This window comes from Triturus cristatus, chromosome 1_1, assembly GCF_964204655.1.
Source record: "Triturus cristatus chromosome 1_1, aTriCri1.1, whole genome shotgun sequence".
Taxonomy (NCBI): Eukaryota; Metazoa; Chordata; class Amphibia; order Caudata; family Salamandridae; genus Triturus; species Triturus cristatus.
In genome coordinates, this window is record NC_140579.1 from 286,242,405 (window position 1) to 286,260,835 (window position 18,431).

At 46.9% G+C, this 18,431-nt stretch overlaps 1 protein-coding gene across 1 annotated transcript in view; it reads left to right on the plus strand.

Annotated features, from left to right (window-relative positions):
• LOC146870133 (plexin-A2-like) overlaps positions 1-18,431 on the plus strand; it is a 239,584-nt gene that overhangs the window by 168,564 nt on the left and 52,589 nt on the right. Inside the window, exon 8 of the mRNA XM_085641065.1 lies at positions 18,156-18,259. Coding sequence (XP_085497191.1) covers positions 18,156-18,259 — 104 coding nt within the window. The remainder of the gene's footprint in view (positions 1-18,155; positions 18,260-18,431) is intronic.

Sequence of the window (18,431 nt, forward strand, 5' to 3'; positions counted from 1 at the left end):
GGGTGTTGCACCCCCCACCCTAAAAAAATCAATCTGTAGTCAATAGTTGTATTTCACCTGTAAGTTTTACATATATAGATACAAACATACACTGGTTCTTTTATCTCGGTTTTGGTTTCGAAGGTCTTAAAAATGTTTTTTTAGTTTGAAAAATACTGCTTTCAGTACTCTAACAACACACACTGCCACTTAAGCCCCCTCATGGCCTCTTCTCATATTATGTATTTTAACCAGAGTGCCAGTGCGATTGTTGGAAAATATGGAATTAAGCAACTCCCCCACTCCCCCCCCCCCCCCCCCGCACACACACAATCCCCCAATCGTGCTGACCAATACGTCCCTGGATACAAACAGGCCGTATTACTATTCGCGTTAAGTTCAGTACAGCGCATGTGTTTAACTGCTTAGTATTCATTCCTAGTTTGTTACACAAACAGAACTGAGGCACAGCAAGGAGTGCCCAGGGGCTTACAGCTTGGTCCAATCATAACCCCGCCAATGGAGAGTGGGTACTGGGATTCCACAGCCTGCAACAATAGCACTGCACGACATTCACCACTGAATGAAAATATTCCTAGAATGTGTCTGCATGATGTAGTATTTTTTCCTCCCAACTGGAGCTGAAAACAGCTCTCAGATTGTGCGTCGAATGTGACAGAACCTCACCATACATTACATTGTGCTATGTGCATTTATGTGTTGCATGTCCTCGTTCACTCTTCCAGGATGTCTAAGAATTTCAGTCATTTTCTTTAATTGCTCCGTCGGACGCTCTGTGAGTATCAGTCCTCTCGGGTATATCGGCTACGACGGCTACACCAAGCCCCAAACAGCGCTCAATGTGCCGGTGATATTGGATCCTGCTGGTGTCCACCTTTAGATGGCGTTATTCTGAATTTCTGCTTCGAACCTCTAATGCTAAAAGGCGTCACTTCCTCTGTGGAAAAGTGTTTTGTTTGGGTCTTGATTCTTGGGAGGAAATTTCTCAAGAAGGCACAAAAGGTGGTTTTGCGGATTTTTTGAAGAGTGAACATTTTATAATGCGCGTTACAGTGGGTGTTCACCCGCCAAAACCCTGAGGCTGTATGTTCGCCGCTCACATGCAAACCTTCCGTTCCTACAGTGCAGTGAGTTTTGCTCTAATACTCAAAGCACAACACTAACCCTAACTCAATCTGGCCGCTTGTTGTTATTTATGGTGTTTAGAGCCATCGTCACGCCACGTCTTCGCATGAGGCAATGAAAACTGGCCATTATGAAAGTGTTTCTAAAGGGAAAGCGTATTCTCTGCCTTCAAGAAAGTGAGCGGAGATGGCGAATTTAGCAATGTATCGAATGTGTCGACTTAAACTATGGATTTCAATGGTACTGTTTATATTGTGTTGTGTTGTAATGTTTTTGTTACACTTTGTTCCTGGAAGCCTGGCATCAGCCTCACATCCTAGCTACAGTCTGAACCTATGTAAATGTAAATGTTGTAGACTTGTAAAGCGCACAGCTGCCCCAGCAACGGGGCGTCCCGGCGCTGTAGACCACTGGGGAACCCGTCCTGGCTATCCCTGTGAGATGGTCCCTTTCTGGGTATCTCCAAGGTGAAACCAGGCATCCCCAGTGTCTGTGGGGGGCCGTTGTAGAGATGAGGCAAGCTTAATGCCCAGAGTTGCCGAGTGTGTTCCTGGTTAGAGTAGGTACCGAGGCGAGAATTATCGAGTCCGTTTTGACCCTGGTCCACAACCCTGGGTCAAAACGGACTCGATAATTCTCGCCTCGGTACCTATACTCCCCTCAGTGGCCCCACAAACCCAATAACTTCGAAGCACATTTTCTGTTCCCAAAACAAAAAGTAGAAAAACGGCAAACAACTAGCACAGTGTCGAAGTGATTCCTACACATCTGTATACACTGAAACTCAGTTTGAAACTGAATTTTATTCCTCCACCGGTCAGTGAATGATCTACCTGTCGCACCTTGTATGCAAGACTCCAGACCTGCTTCCAAAATAGATGGCAAAAATACAACCTGATAATGGCATCTACATTGTGGAGCATTGTGGGCTTCGCGATGACGTCATGGCGAGGCCTGTAGTCAGTACTTCCATACAAAACTCTGCAGAAAACAAGTTACAATCCGAGCCAAATCCTCGGGTGTCAGAATTAGACGCACCACGTGTTACAGATAAGATGCAAAACTACTTTTACAGGTTGCATGTTTGATTTTCCAGCAAACGATGTTTTCGATATAAGACACCCAAGTCTGTCTCCTGTGGTCTGTTGGATCTAGAGAGCTATGCTGGTAATAGGATTTTTCGACCTCTTACCCGTGTCTTTAATGCACAATGATGGATTCTCCTTAAGAAGCACACCGGGGCGGGGGGGGTGGGGGGGGGGGAGTGGGAGAGGGTCCCTATCTGTGCTAACCATTGAGAACTGGTCAGGATTCTCCTGGAAATGCAATTGGAACACGTCATGTATGTATAGAACAAGTTAAGGAAGTAAACATATAGCACCCCTGATATTATCCCTGATGTTAGATCCCCGCGGGCCTCCTGTTCTAGAAGCAGCCGGGCCGTGGTGCAGGCATTCATAGGCCGCCCTCAGCTGCTGCTTTAGCCTTGAAGTGTGCACTGCTCTGAGCGTGTGCCTTCCTCACCCCGCTGGTACTGGAGACTTAGCCCCCATCACATTCTGCAGGTGACCCCATCTTTTTACCATATGCCACTGCTGCCACTCGCGTACGTTCTACCCGCTTCCCTTGGAGACACAATTGGCCAAGATTAATCTACCTCCAACTTCATGCCAGCTGTTTCATACCTGCTGTGCTTCTTGATCTGGACACAGTGCGCCTCGCTCCACAGTGCTCAGGGTCTTCGCAGCCCTTCAGTTTTGTTTGAACAGACCCAGACCCATGCTGGAGAAGAGGGTCTGTTGTTTTCTTTGTCAGGAGATTCACGCGGGTGATTGCTCCCTCGCACTGCTGGGCCTTCCATCCCACATCACTCACATCAGATAGCCAGCCAGCAACTGCCTGGTGGAGGAAACACATCACACAAGTGCACACGAACAAACAAAGGTTTGGACCTAAAGTGAAAGACAAGACTCCAGGAGCCATAACAAACGTCTACCAAATTTCTGAACGAATAAGAAGTTTCTTTAACCCCTTGCATGCCCTTGACGGAACCACTCCGTCATGAGCCACGGGCGCCGTGTGCTCATGATGGAGTGGTTCTGTCAAGCTGCGGCCGTTGGCGGCCGCTCCGCCCACGCGGCGCTAATTCCCCGCCTGTGCGGGCGATTAGCGCAAGTGGGTGGAGTCATGACGGAACCACGCCGTCATGAGCACAGCTCACCCGTGACTCATGACGGCGTGGTTCCGTCATGAGCATAGCGGCGCCGCAAACCCCCCAAACCCCCCCAGCGCTGCGGCGGAATTCGCGCCGCAGCGAAGGGGTTAAAGTGCCAACCAAAACCACCTTCACAGGGTGCAAAAACAGGTAGATAGCAGACCGCAGCCTCTAAGAGCAAAGGGCCTTCCTTTAGTCAAGGTTTTTGTATAAAGTTTTTTGCATTTTACACAAAAGGCTGATAATGTACACATATAATATGCATTATTTGACTTTTGTAGTGTTCTTATGTCTCAGTATCCCAGTGCTCCTTCTTCTGCTTTTTAAAAACATCCTTATGGCTATATTGGCCTCAATGTTTTGGGCTACTTGATAAAGTACAGCTATAAGGCTCACTCTTGACTTTGAAATGTGTTGTCCGTTAAAAACAAGCATTGGCAAAACCAGTCGTTCTTGCTTTGCCAATCCTGAGCAGGCGATGTGATTGGCTTTGCCAATGTTTAACCGATTATGTTAAAAGTATAGGAACAATTATTTTCTGCACTTTCAAGATGGTTCCCAAATTAGTTGATGCAAAAAGTGTAGCATCATCATAATACAAGACTCTGAGAACAATGACAGTAAGGGAACACAATGTGCGCCACTAACACATACAGTACCACCCAATTGAAAAATGTTAGATGCTCAACTTCCTGTGGTTCACTGTCATCAAAACCACAATCAATAAAAGAGTACAGTTAGGAAGGAACATCAAAAAATAGAGTCCATGAAATCTTTCCTTCAGGTTTCAGTAACCTTTTATTTTTTTTCTTATTTCAAATTTGCTGATCCTTCAACGAGTTGCTTCAATCGACAATACAAAATCGATTTGTAGATCACAGTTGCATTTTCTATAGATCAACAGCCTTTCTGCCTACGCGTTTCGTCCTTCCCTTAGGACTTCATCAGGGCTGTAATAATAAACAAATAAAAATACAATTTACACCCGATTTTCACAATATACCAAAACCATGTAATGCAACAAACATTTAGTTTAAATGACCTGATTCTAATACAGACACTTCCTATACTAATGATATATAGCACCCCTCACCAAATGAAAAAGGCAACAGTGACTTCTATAAACTTAATAAATTAACAGTTTCCAATAAACTATAGTAATGATTGTTAAAATTCACACACCTTGTATTTTAGAGAAAAGAATTCTCTTCTTTTTCTAAACCTCGAATACATTGTGTCATAAATTTGCGGCGCGCAACCAGATATCTGTAGTCAATGGGAAATGAAACATGTATTGAAAATTCTCTTCTCCATTTAGTTTAAAAGAATTCATCCATCTCCCTTTCTTACATGTTAGAAAATCACATTCCCTAACGTTACTCATTGAACCAGTATAACCTGATATATGAACTTATGTCTACATAAATACATACATAATTATTATGTTCTTATAATAAAGATCCCTCTTCTTGTTCTGAAAATGAAAAAATTACTGGACCCTAATTAACAGCGTGACCCCAAATCTCTGTGATGGATGAGGAATAATACCTGTCTTAAACATTAATATCATTGATAGTTTCCAATGAAGGCTACTCAAGAACTCCTTACTTTTATATTAACAAAGGTCGCACTAACCTAAATTGATCTTTGAAATAGAAACGTCTCACACCTAATTCCTTATTAAGTCTCTAAAAAATAATAAGAAAACAAAAGGTCCCCGTTGAATTAGTACCTAGCAGTATTTACTAAAATCAGGAGGTGAACAATGGGAAAGCTCAAACCTACCTTGAATTCCATCAATTCTTATTTCTCATAATTTCTTCAATACTCCTCTTTTTACTATGTTCAAAAGATAATCACTGTGTAAAAAATCAAAATCCAAGAACCAGATAATTAATCACAATACTGCCACCCAAAAATATTATTCAACTAGACTGTTTTTAGCTAAAGTCATCCATTACCTCAACTACTGTCATTCGAGATTTCAAAACGTATCTTAAAAATAATCAATTGTTTTTTCTCTGGAATGGAATTATCCCCAACTCGGTCTCGAACACCCAAACTTCCAAATTTTTCACAAGGTGTAAGACAACATTTTTCCACACCTACCAATTACGCCACTGATCAGACTTATCCACTAGTCAGTTCACGGTTGAAATATCCCATCAACATTTTATTCTCAAAAACATACTCAATCTGTTAACTGACAGTCAAGAGTTCGAAACATACCTTGAAAATAATCAATTATTATTTTTCTGAAATCCTTCAGTCCTCCTCCTTTCAAAAAGTTCAAAATCTTTCACTCTGCGACAAAAAATGCACAAAGTACCAAAGAGAGACTATTAGTCCCTCCACTTTTAATAAAGATAATGTTAGATTTTACTGTTATGAGTTCAAGATATCCCCTAACAAAAACTACTAGCAGTCGACCTTCCCATAATCTTACTCACCAATCAATCTTATTTCACAGCGATCCTCTCTCCTGCCGCGGGCCCGATAAATCCCAAGCGGTAATCGTCTCTGGATGCTACTCCCTATTTAAACCTGTTTACTGACCAATCACATTAACCCCTTGAGTGCCCCGCCCATTCCCCCTCCTGTGCCGGCCCTTTCATTAGCGGGCGGGGTCCATGACGAGACTATCTCGTCATGGGCACAGAAGGGGTTAAAGCAATTAAATTTGAGCCAATCACACTCTAGAAATACTATCCCACTGATTACCATACTACTGCTTCCATTTTGGTCAGCCATCGTGAACCAGCCTAATAGATACCTTTTACAAACTACATAATTAATATCAATCTACAACATTAAAAAACCTTTAATATATGATGATATAAACTGAAAAACACCTAAAATGTTAAATCTCCATTACTTGAACAAAAATCCCAAAGATGGAATTATCCCCAACTCGGTCTCGAACTCACGAATTTCCAAATTTTCACAATGTGTAAAACAAAGTATTCCACGCCTACCATTTGCGCCACTAGTCCGACTTATCTGATTCTCAAAAACATGCTAAATCTATTAGCTAAACTCAACTTATGTACTCAATTATTTAAAACATGTATATCGACTGCCCAGTAGCGCCCTAATTACTATACCAGTCTAGAACTCACGACCTTCAAATTTGTGTTAACACCATATTATATCAAGGAGCTAACACGCACCACACGATCTAAGCCAGCTTTTTTTTTTTTTTTGGAAGACCTTTATTGTTCACAGCTGTGTCATCATACAGTATACATTCACCATCCATGGTGGCTAGTCGATTAGACATTAAGCAGAGGTTTCCAGATAATATGACACAGCCATTCAGCCGGTAACCCGGGGGTCTGGCGGCGTTGTACATGGTGGCATTGTTACAGTCATTAGGTAGTTATCTTAATAAATGACAGGTCTATGTTTTTCCTTTTTCTTAGTGTCGGTAACAGAGAACGCATTATTCCAGCTAGCATTGTGGCCATTGCGGTCGTCACCCAAGCCCTTATTGAGAGTTGCGCAAAGCGCCGTGGTTAATCATTAGCGTGGGGGTCCCCGGGCGGCACTGTGTCAGCGTCGTGTTCGCAATGCTTGCCGGAGCGTGGCAGTAGTGTTTCGGTATAGCTCACTGAGGCATAGAAGCTAACGCTTAAGTTCGGCGAGTCTAGTCTACAGCTTTATAGTTAGGGTCCATGTGCGGGCTGCGTGGCGCACATCTGTCCCCCCATCGCTACACCCCTGAAGCCGCTGGTTATCGGGGCTATGTCCAGTATTCAACTCAATGTGCCCTTGTCAAGATCTCACTGAGAGCACTGGATGTACCCATCCCTTGTAGGGCGCGTATGCCATCGCATCTCTGCTGCCAGAGAGCGGTGTGTGTTTAATAGGGTATCGCTTCGGGGAGTCCAGACGATGCGCCCATCATCTGTTATCCGAGATAAGATAGGAGTCCGGCCAGGGAACTTGACCAGTAAACAAACTGTTCCCTACGCTTGTGTGGCAGTAGGGGGAGTAGGGGTTAGGGTTGTAAATTCAGGTGGGGTCAAGGGGAGGGGGGGGGGGAGATCATCAGGTGCTGCAGCGGGGGGTCAGCAGCCGTCCAGTGGGGCACGGCGGAGCTGTGCACTGTGCGCGGGAAGCAGCAGACGGGAGGGGGGGGGGGAGGAACCCCCAGTCAGGTTGTGAATCCAAAGCGTCTATGCCCACACTTATTTTCTTGGTGCGCAGGGTGCTCTGCTACATTGGGGGGAGAAGGGCAGAGTGGGGCGAGGTGGTTATGCCTTCTCGTTTGTGTTCCCAGCTAGTTGATGTGTGAGTAGCGTCGAATCGCGGCAGCAGCGTTCGTTTGGTGTGATATCCGCATGGTGATGTATCTCTGGTGTCGGTCTCATTTAGGGCGGGAGCAGAGGCCACCAGAGGTGAGTGGGGGGTGAGGGAGTTAGCTCCGCTGCAGCATTAGAGCCGTCTCTGACTAACATCAAGAGATGGGTTAGATCTATAGTCTCAGGTTATCCCTTGTTCCTGGCAGGCCATCTGAAATGTTTTAAGGTGGTCATCCCAAAGCTGGGCGATGGGGAATTTCCGGAGTCCCGCGGTTTCCTCCCGAAGGAGCACCGTACTCTCCGCTTGTGCCCAGTTGATGAAGGAGGCTTTCCAGTGTCTAGTGTGCGGGGGGGTCGTGGCCTTCCAGTGTTTAGTGAGCAAGCGCTTAGCCGTTATGAGTCCCATGTCCCAGAAGCATGCCTGCACTTTGTTTTTTGTGCGCTTATACAATCCTAATATGCATGTCTCCCATGTGTGTGGCAGTTGCTCGTCAGTGTCGCGCGCGAGTAGTGTCAATATTTCGTCCCAATATGCCCGTATAACAGGGCAGTGCCACAGCATGTGTAGGAGGTCTGCTCCCGGTAGCGAGCAGCGCTGGCAAGCTGCGTCCGTTAGTGAGAAGTATCTATTTATCTTGTCGGGCGTGAGGTATGCATGTTGCAATATGTAGTATTGTATAAATTTGAAGCGGGGATTACGTGGGATGTTGGTCGGGCCAGCCAGGATCAATGCCCATTCTTTATCTGTCCAATCTCTTCCCCTGTCTGTCGCCCATTGTTCTCTCAGCGGTAGTGTGGATGGTTGCAAGTGTGCCTGTAGAGCTTGCGCTAGCCAGTGTATGATGTGCGAGCCGTTGCCCATGACGTGCAGGTATTGTATAAAGCTGTGCATCGGGAGTTCTTCTGTGATGTCGCCCCAGGAAGTAGTAAGCGTGCACAAGATGGACGCGTGCAGTAAGAACTGCCCCGTCGGGAGAGCTGTGCTATCAGTCAGGTTTGTGAAGGTGAGCAATTCACCATCCGCGTATAGGTCACTCAGCGTGTCCACCCCTGCACGCTCCCAGCTAGTCAAGTGGGCTTCAGTAAGCGGTCCCGTCGGGCCAGGTGTGCCTAAAAGTGGTAAGATCGGGGCATATGGCTTAGTTTCTCGTGTGAGACGAAGGCACCGCAGGAAACACCTGCGCGCCACCGCCAGGTATATCTGGGAGGAGCATTGAGTGCGGGTGATCGGATGGAACAGCGTGTTAATTTGCGCCCGTGTCCAGGCAGCTGTGTTCGAGGCGGTATCCTCGAGGCGCTTGCCGCTCAGCCATCCCGCCACCCATTGCATCTGCGCCGAGAGGTAGTATAGCTCCATGTTAGGGACTGCCAAGCCTCCCGAGTCTGTGGGCATGTATAGTTTGGTCAGCGCCACTCGTGGTCTCCCCTTGTTCCAGATGAGGCTGCGCAGCAGCACCTCTAGATCGCGGAATAGCTTGGTGGGAACATACGTGGGTATGTTTGCAAAATAATAGAGTAGTCTAGGCAGCACAATCATCTTAGTCAGCGCAATGCGGCTAGGCACATTGAGGGGTAGGGTGTTCCAGAAGCCCATTTGCGCTCGGATGGAAGCTATTGTTTGGAGGAGGTTCCCCTCCAAGATGTCTGTTGGGTTCCTGTATATTCGTATCCCCAAGTAGCGAAAGGTAGTAGGGTACCACTGCACCTTGTCCCCGCCCAGACGGATGTCACATTCAGGCGTGTCCGGACTAAAGGGGTAGGCCCCCGATTTGGACCAATTGACTCTCAGGCCCGACACTTCCTCAAAGGTGCGGAAAATGTCAGTAAGGGAGGCGGGGATGTCAGTTATATCTCGGACGTATAGTAATAGGTCGTCCGCGTACAGTGACACCGCATGCAAGCCGTCCGCTAATGGGATTCCCCATTCCGGTCCATGTGCCCTGAGAGTCGCGGCAAGGGGTTCCATGGCCAGGGAAAACAACAATGGCGACAGTGGGCAGCCTTGTCTAGTGTCTCTGCGGACCCGGATGGCATCTGAAAGGAGCTGGCCCGTGCGGACTCGGACTGTCGGTCTGTCATAGAGCAGGTTGACCATGGCTTCGTACCCTCCCCCTAGTTGGTACTTCTCCGTAACTGCTCTCAAGTAAGGCCACTCGACCGAGTCAAAGGCCTTCTCCAGGTCCAGTATCAGGCATCCCGCTCTGGGCCATTGCTGAGTAGCGTACTCCTGCACCCGAAAGAGGCGTCGGATATTGTGAGAAGTGTGGCGTGTAGGGACAAAGCCATTTTGGTCCTGGTGTACCAGGTGGGGCACATGGGGGGCCAGCCTCCGGGCTAATGCGGAGGCCAGTATCTTGTAATCCGTGTTTAGCAGCGCCAGGGGGCGATAAGAGCCCATCCGTGTGCTATCTTGGTCAGGTTTTAGGATAGAGACCAGAGTGGTCTCATTTAACATTGGGGGTAAAGCGGCGTCTTCTTCCGCCGCGTTGTACATTCTCAGAAGTTCTGGGACGAGGATATCCGAGCCAGCCTTGTAAAGCTCAGCTGGCAGCCCGTCCGGGCCCGGGGATTTGCCATTAGATAGGTTAAATATTGCTTCTCGGAGCTCGTCCGGTGCGAGTGAGGCTCCCAGTTCATCCTGCTGTGCGATAGTCAGTTGTGGCATTTGCAGGGGGGAGAGGTAGCCAGCAATATCAGGGTGGGGGACTGGGAGGCGGGAGCGATACAATGCCTCATAGTGGGCGATGAAGGCGTCGTGTATGCGACGTTTTGTGTATACTAGTTCCCCTCCGTCTGTCCGTATGGCTGCCACTGGGGCTGAACGGGCTTCTTGGGAAATCAGCCAGGCTAAAAGCTTGCCGGGTCTGTCGCTTAGGTGGTGTGGTCTCGCTGAGTGTGCAGCATAGTTGATGTTTCGGAGTCGCTCTAATAAGTGTGCATGTTCTGTGTGGGCGTCGTGTAACGGGTCCTCATCACCTTCTATAGCCCCCTCCTCCCTGGCGAGCAAGTCAGACTCCAACCTAGTTAGGTCACTCTCCAGTTGATGTCTCATGTGGCCCTGTGTTCTCAAACAGTGCCCTCGGAGCACTACCTTGAAGGCGTCCCATTCCACCTGAGGGGAGGACGCCGTGCCTGCATTGTCTTCAAAGTACTGTGCAGCAAACATGAGTAGGGAACCGCGGAAAGTCGCGTCCAGTAACAATGCAGGTTGCAGGCGCCATGTGGGCACAGGGGGGTGCGGTTGTTCCCAGGATATGGACAAAAAGTGTGGGTTGTGGTCTGAGTGCGTGCGGCCCATGTAATGTGTATCTGTTACGTGGGGTAGAAGGCCAGTAGACGCCATGAACCTGTCCAGGCGGACGTGCAAGCCATGAGCGCCTGAGTAGTAGGAATATGCCCGTGTCCCCGGGTTGCGTATTCTCCAAACATCTTGCAGGTCCCACTGTGTGGCCCACTCCAGTAGCGCTTTCGTGGCTCCCCGTGTGGAGGCGTTAGCTGGGGGTGGGGAGGAGCGATCCAGTGTTGTGTCCAGTGTGCAATTATAGTCGCCCCCCAGTATCCACGAGGTTGCATGCCAAGGTGCCATAGTCGCTGAAAGATGCGCCAGGAAGCCGCCCTGATCGACGTTGGGGGAATATAGGGACACTAGTGCAATTTGCTGTCCATCTAGCCTACCTTGTGCAGCGGCAAATCTGCCCTCCCGGTCTATTGCAACATCTGTGACCTCCCAAGGGGTCCCAGGGCGGATCCATATCAGTGCTCTGCGAGCGTATGAGGAATAGTCCGTGGCATACAGTTGCCCTCGCCATCTGCGGTGCAGCGCCCGTACCTCAGCCCTGTTTAAGTGCGTTTCTTGGAGTAGCGCTCTGCTGATTTTATGTCGCTTTAAATATGAGTAAATGTGGTAGCGTCTAGCCGGTGTGTGCATTCTCCTGACGTTCCAGGTGCATATTTGTACACTAGCCATAGCAGTCATGTGTGTGAGCGTCCCCCGCTCCCTCCCAAGGTGGAACGCCCAGCACAGTGTTCCCCCAAGTCCAGCGCTTCGCCCCCACCGCAAGGTTATTGTTGGTGCCTTGTGTGCAGTGCCATGATCTCCAGCAGTACATGGGGATAGGGAAGAAAGGGAAAACATATAGCCTCAACATAGCAACAAAGTCAAAAATGCCAAAAGGTCGGCTGTACAACATGTCGCCGTCAAAACGCTCGAGTGAGCTCGTAAACTATACAGTCTTAGGGGGTATCTTGTGGTTTATATTTTAACAGTAAACAAAACGGTGTAGTCTTTTGAGAGCTCGGCGTCCCTCCCGGGTGAGGTGTGGAGGCCGCTGCTGTCTGGCGGATGCTCAGTGTCTGCCGCTCAGTGCCACGTCAGTGGCTTACCCGGGTGTCAACCAGGCGTGGGCAAGGGTCTCAGGGGGACATACTCCTCTCCGAGCGTCTCTTGTGACATCAGATCGTTGGGGTATCATCATAGGTCAGGTGTTCGTGACTGTGCTGTGGGTGACTGAGTCTCGTGTCTACAAACAGAAAATGTACTCACAGTGTCCGGCTCCTTCCTCGAGTTCTTGGAGCGGAGATGGTCTGGACGCAGGTAGACCCATGATTCTCCCAATGGGGGGTGAGGTAACTAGCCAGGAGCGTAGGTAGGCCTGTACCGTGCTTCAGGGGGCGGGCCGCAGCCTGGTTCTAGTCAGCCAAAGAGATCCACTGTTTGCGGCGTGACGTCCGGGGGGTCCCCAGAGCGCTGGGTATCCGGGATACCATAGATCGCCTCATCATCCGTCAAGGACACGGCAGGGCTAGCGCCCGGAGGAAGTGATTGCGTCGGGGAATTACTGATTTCTGCTACTTTGCGTAGGGCATCTCGCTGTTCGTGCTGAATTAGGTCCACCGATGGGGAGTGAATCGTCGCATCTCTGGCCAGTGGAGGCGTGGGCGACTTGCGGCGGCGTCGTCGTCTTCTTGGTCCTCGGGTCCGCTCTGTGGTGGTAGTTCCCAGCGCTCTTCTCGGCGCCTCGGGCATTCCTCCATCTAGCCAGGCCTCCGCTTCCTCAGGGCTCGTAAAGAAGTGTGTCTTGTCTCATGCTACCACTCTCAGTTTGGCAGGGAAAAGTAGCGAGTACTTGAGGCCTGCATTGCGCAGTCGTCTTTTCACTGCCAGGAAGGAGAGCCTCTGTCTCTGTACTTGCACAGTATAGTCCGGAAAGAACATCACCTGGGCATTGTCTATGTTGACTTCCCCTAGTTTCCTGGCTTCGCGTAGTATGGCATCGCGATCCCTGTAGTTGAGGACACGAAGGACAAACAGTCTGGGGTTAGAGCCAGGGGGGAGCGGTCTCGTGGGCACTCAGTGGGCTCTCTCCACCACGAAGTAGGGGGAGAGCACGTCTTCTGGCAGCAGTTCTCTTAGCCAGTCCTCCACACGGCGAGCCGGATCCACCCCTTCCCATTTCTCCGGAATGCCCACTAGGCGGATGTTGTTTCTTTGCGCCCGTCCCTCCGCGTCCTCGGCTCGGTCTTCCAAAAATTCCACTCTGGTTAGGAGGTCTTGTACTTGTTTGTCTGTCTGCGTCGCCTTTGGTTCAACGGCTGCCATTATGTCTTCCAGCGCCTTGGTGCGATCTTGTAGCTTCTTGTGGTCGGCCCTGAGGTGGGTTAGGTCTATTGCCACGCCATCTATTCTGGTCTCCAGGGAGGTGCGTGTCTGTTGGAGGGATTCTTCCATCCTTTCCATGGCTGCTAGGACGCTGTCCAGCTTCGACGCCACTTGTTCGGCATCCATCTTGGGCGTCGCTTTCGCTTGCTTTCCTTTTGTTGACGCGTTCCCTGATCCGATGCGTGTTCTCACCCCTCCAGACATGGGGCTGGCGGTGCTTGCGAGGTATTCCCTCCTGCCGCGGGGGGGTGGGGTCCGTCCCGCGTGGTGAATCACCCCTGTGACGTCGAGGCTGTCGTTGTGGGCCGTAGGTCGCCTCCAGGGAGAGGGGTGTCCCACACACGTATCCCAGTGCGTTTCTAGGTTCTGCAGCTGTGGGCCACCGGGTCTCATGTAGTGTGCCCTGGTCGTCGTGGCTCCAGAGGTGCCAGGTAGTGAGGGGCTTGATGGCGGTTGGGCGGACGCCAGGTGTTCCCCGCCAGGCTGTGCAGTCACATCAGCGTCTCTTGCCCTCTCTGTGGATTTGTTTACCCCCCGCGGTGTCTGGAGGCGCAGGTTCTGCGCTACAAAGGCCTATGGGTTTCAGCCAGTCACGTCGTCAGATCCCATGGCGCCGGCGGGTAGCGGTGATAATGGTAGCCATATCCATCAGTGGTGTTGCCCCTGGCCGGTTTAAGTCCGTCCCTAGGTCACAGTGTTCTCCAGGAAGGGGGGGGACTAGCCTTAGCTCATGGGAAGCCGTTTCGGAGCGGGGGGGTCACAGTTTCCCTTCATGCGCCCCCAGGTTCCAATGTCCGCAGGAGTAGTTCTCGATCTAAGCCAGCTCTTAAACAATCTATTATAACAAATGCCCGACAACAATATTCCATTCAGACTGTGATATCACATAGGCTTCTAATTCTCATGAATAAGATCTAACACATACCTTAACTACATTTTTATCATTAATTACTTTATAAAAAATATATATAGCAACTGAAATAGCACACTAGAAATAATTACTATTAGCATCTCGCGTTGTATATCGACTGCCCATTAGCGCCACAATTACTATGCCGGTCTAGAACTCGCGACCTCCAAATTTGTATTGACACCATATTATCTCAAGGAGCTAACACTCACCACACGATCCAAGACTGCTCCTAAACAATCTATTATAACAAATGTCCGACAAAAATATTACATTCAGATTTTAATATCACATAGGCTTCTAATTCTCAAAAATAAAATCTAACACATATCTTAACTGCATTATTATCATGAATTACTTATAAAATATATATTTCAACTGAAATATCACACTGGAAATAATTACTATTGGCATCTCACGTTAAACACAAACGCTTGATGACCCAGTGTTTTACTCTGGCAAGATTATATCAGTCGATATGAATACAGACTTTAAATCTTGTCTAATTAATGTTGCCTAGGACACTGTAACATAAAGCCCGAACTAGTCCCAGTGTTCAACAACATCACACTGTCTGTACACACTCTAAAAGGTGAAAACTATGTGAGGAAATAGTGCAACTCAGAGTCAATGTTCAAACCAAAATGCACTGCTCTACATCTACTAATCCATCTGGATTCTTGCTGTCTCAGACGTAACACTAAGTCTCCTCCTCTTGGTCCTAATACAATTTTCTGCACACCATGAAATTTAAATGACTTATTTTCACTGTGCTCAGATTTAATCTGTTGGTATAAGGGAGACTTCACATCCTCATTCATGATTGCCTGTCTATGCTCTTGTATTCGTAGTTTCAACATCCTCTTAGTACTCCCAAAATACACCTTGGAGCAGTTACAAATGATCACATACACAACACCTGTGCTATTACAATTCATAAATTCAATAATAATATAAGCTTTATCTGTATTATATTTGAATGATTTAGTTCGATTAAGGCCCAGAGCACAGATATTGCAATTATTACACATATAAAAGCCTTTGGGTGGAGATGGCAACCAATTTGTGCCCTCATCCTGTAGCTTCTCTACATAGTTTTTCGAAATCATGCTCCCCAAATTTTTTTTAAAATTCTGAATATCTGATTAGTCTCTCTACTGTACGTCAATATAAATGCAATCCTGTCCTTAGCTTTAGACTTCTTAATTGTTGTTAAAGTGCTCTCTCTTGTAATTTTCTCTATCTTACTTCTTGCTTGAGAAAGAATTCGTGTGGAGTAGCCTCTATTTAATACGCGGTTTTGCAATTCATCTAAACCTGATCTAAAATCATTTTCCTGACTACAGTTCCTTCTTAAGCGAACCATTTCTCCATATGGAATTCCCTTAACCACTGGTTTGGGATGAGCACTGTCTGCTCGTAAAACTGAATTAGTCGCTGTATCTTTCCGAAATAGTCTGCTCTGAATGGAGTTGTCACATATGAACAACTCAACATCCAGATAAGCAATTTTCCTTTCATTGTGACACATTGTAAACTGTACATTAAAGTCATTGGAATTTAGTGAGTCAAAGTATTCTTTCAATTCCATTACTGTACCCCGCCAAATCATCAGAACGTCATCTATAAATCTGCCCCAAAAGATGATCAAGTCTATCCATTGTGCTGCTCGTCGTGACCAGGCATGCTCCCTCTCATACCAACCCTTGAATAGGTTGGCATAAGAGGGAGCAAAACTGGATCCCATTGCAGTCCCTCTTATCTGATGGTACCATTCACCACCAAACAGAAAGAAATTATTATTTAGAATTAAGTCACACATTTCCAAAATCGTATCTGAATGTTCTAAATGGCTAGCACTTCTCTGACTTAAAAAATGTTGCAATGCCTGTCTCCCACTGTCACTCTTGATGCAAGTGTACAACCCTACTACATCTAGGGTTACTAACATTAGACTTTCGTCCCATACAATATCTTGAAGTTTATTCAAAATATCAGTAGTATCCTTAACATACGACGGCAAATTTAACACCAGTGGTTTTAAAAACAAGTCCACAAATTCTGATACATGCTCAGTGATACTACCCATACTTGACACGATAGGTCTTCCTGGTGGATCGACCAGAGATTTATGTACCTTAGGTAATACGTATATGAAGGGATGTACAGGATGAGTCACATTAAGATATTTAAATTCCTTTTCATCATGTAACCCTGCTTCCTTCCAATCATACAGCTTCCCTGAGATCAACCTGCTCGCTTCTAGAATGGGATTATAGGATAGTGTTAGATAACAATTCTTGTTGTCTAATTGTCTCTTCACTTCTGCAACATAGTCAGTTTTATTCATTAAAACAATATTCCCACCCTTGTCAGCTTTCCGTATTATTATGCTGTTATCCTGTTTTAAACTTCTAATGGCTCTTATTTCATCAATTGTTAGATTACTATGTGGGTTAACTCTACAGCTGTTGTTCATCCTCCTATCCTCAAGTTTATGTAACTCTTCAACGGTCCTAGTTACAAACAGGTCAATTCCTGCATATTGTGTTCCTTGTGGTACAAACTTTGATGCTGGATGTAAACCACTATTACAGTCATAATCCACGGATACATTTAACATACAAGCTACATCATTTAAACTAAGATGATCACCTTCCGTTAGTGACATAAGTAACTGTACATGTTTCAGATTCTCAATGGACATCCCAGACACATTTTTTGAAATATTCATATTTCTAGACAAATCGAGTGTTGCAAAAAAACTCTTTAATTTTAGCTTTCTGGAAAATTTACACAGGTCAATCACTAAATCAGTAATATTACATGAATTATCAGGACAAAATGTCAATCCTTTTTGCAAAACCGCCAATTCAGGACAAGTTAATTCTCTATCAGAAAGATTAATCACTTTAAGATCATCTCGCACATTAGTTTCCCCAACTACTTCTTCTGGGTTTTGTCCTGACTCCTCGTGCCTATTCTTGCCACCCCTACATTTGCGCCTGCTACGCCTAGTTCTGGCACGGCCTTTCATCATAATGCATCACGAAGGGTGGCAACCTCCTTAACGTATAGACAACATTGTTTTTTATAGTTTCAATATAGCCGTCTCATTGCATGACTTGGCAAGACGATGCACTGCACAATCACGTCATGCAACTTGGCAGCCATTTTGAAAGTATAGAATGAAATGTTTTCTGTACTTTCAAAATCATTGCATGATATGGCCTGATAATGCACGTTGCATCACACAACACAGTGGCCATCTTGAAAGTGTAGTTAACATTGTTTTCTAAAGTTTTCACATAGCCAGACATTAGTGACTACAGTCATAACACGGGGAGGCCTGAGTGGGAACGATGCAAGACATTAAAAGTAAGAAAAAAGGGAGCACAAAAAGGCATTGAAGATATTAGCAGGGCAACATCCAGGACATCACAAAGCTGACATCCAGCATCTGACGTGCTGTGGGCACGCACCTGAAGGGAGGGTGGGACAAGAGGGATAACAGGCGAGGGGGAAAGCAAGAGCACTCCCATTGAGTTCTAAACAACTAAAAGTGCAAGAAGATAAAAAGCACCGTGACATCAGAAGTAGAAGAGTACCTCCTAGTGAACCTAAAGCAATAGTAAACAAGCTATGCTCTCGGGGAAGAATAGAGAGGAAAGGCATCCAATAAGAGCAGGGAACTGAGATTGACTAAGAAGCTATATGATCATGAGAAAGGGCTGGCACAAAGCCCACTCTTTGTATTGCATACAGTGCTAGCTGTGACCAGCAACAGGAGCTGTCTGTAGCAACACTTCAGAAAAGAGACGGCTGCATTAATACTCATATGCACCGATACTCTCACTGGTAATGGTACTGTGGTAACTTTCTGCAACACCAGGGATCCTATGCTAAGCAGAGTTAATTATTTCTATTTTCTCCTACTCACAGAATGGCGCCAGGGTCGCATAGCCCGTGTGGTCCTGCAGGATGAAGACATAACCACCAAAATAGAGGGGGACTGGAAGCGGCTGAACACACTCATGCATTATCAGGTTGAAACATATTAATACATTTTTTTACTGATCAGTATGGGAATGCAAATTACAAAGCACTAAAATCAATTAAAAAAGGTCTAGAAGAGTAATGGTACTGAAGTGGTATATCACGTGCATTAAGTGATACACATCCTCAGACGTTAGGACAAAAGAAAGTATGTATACTCAA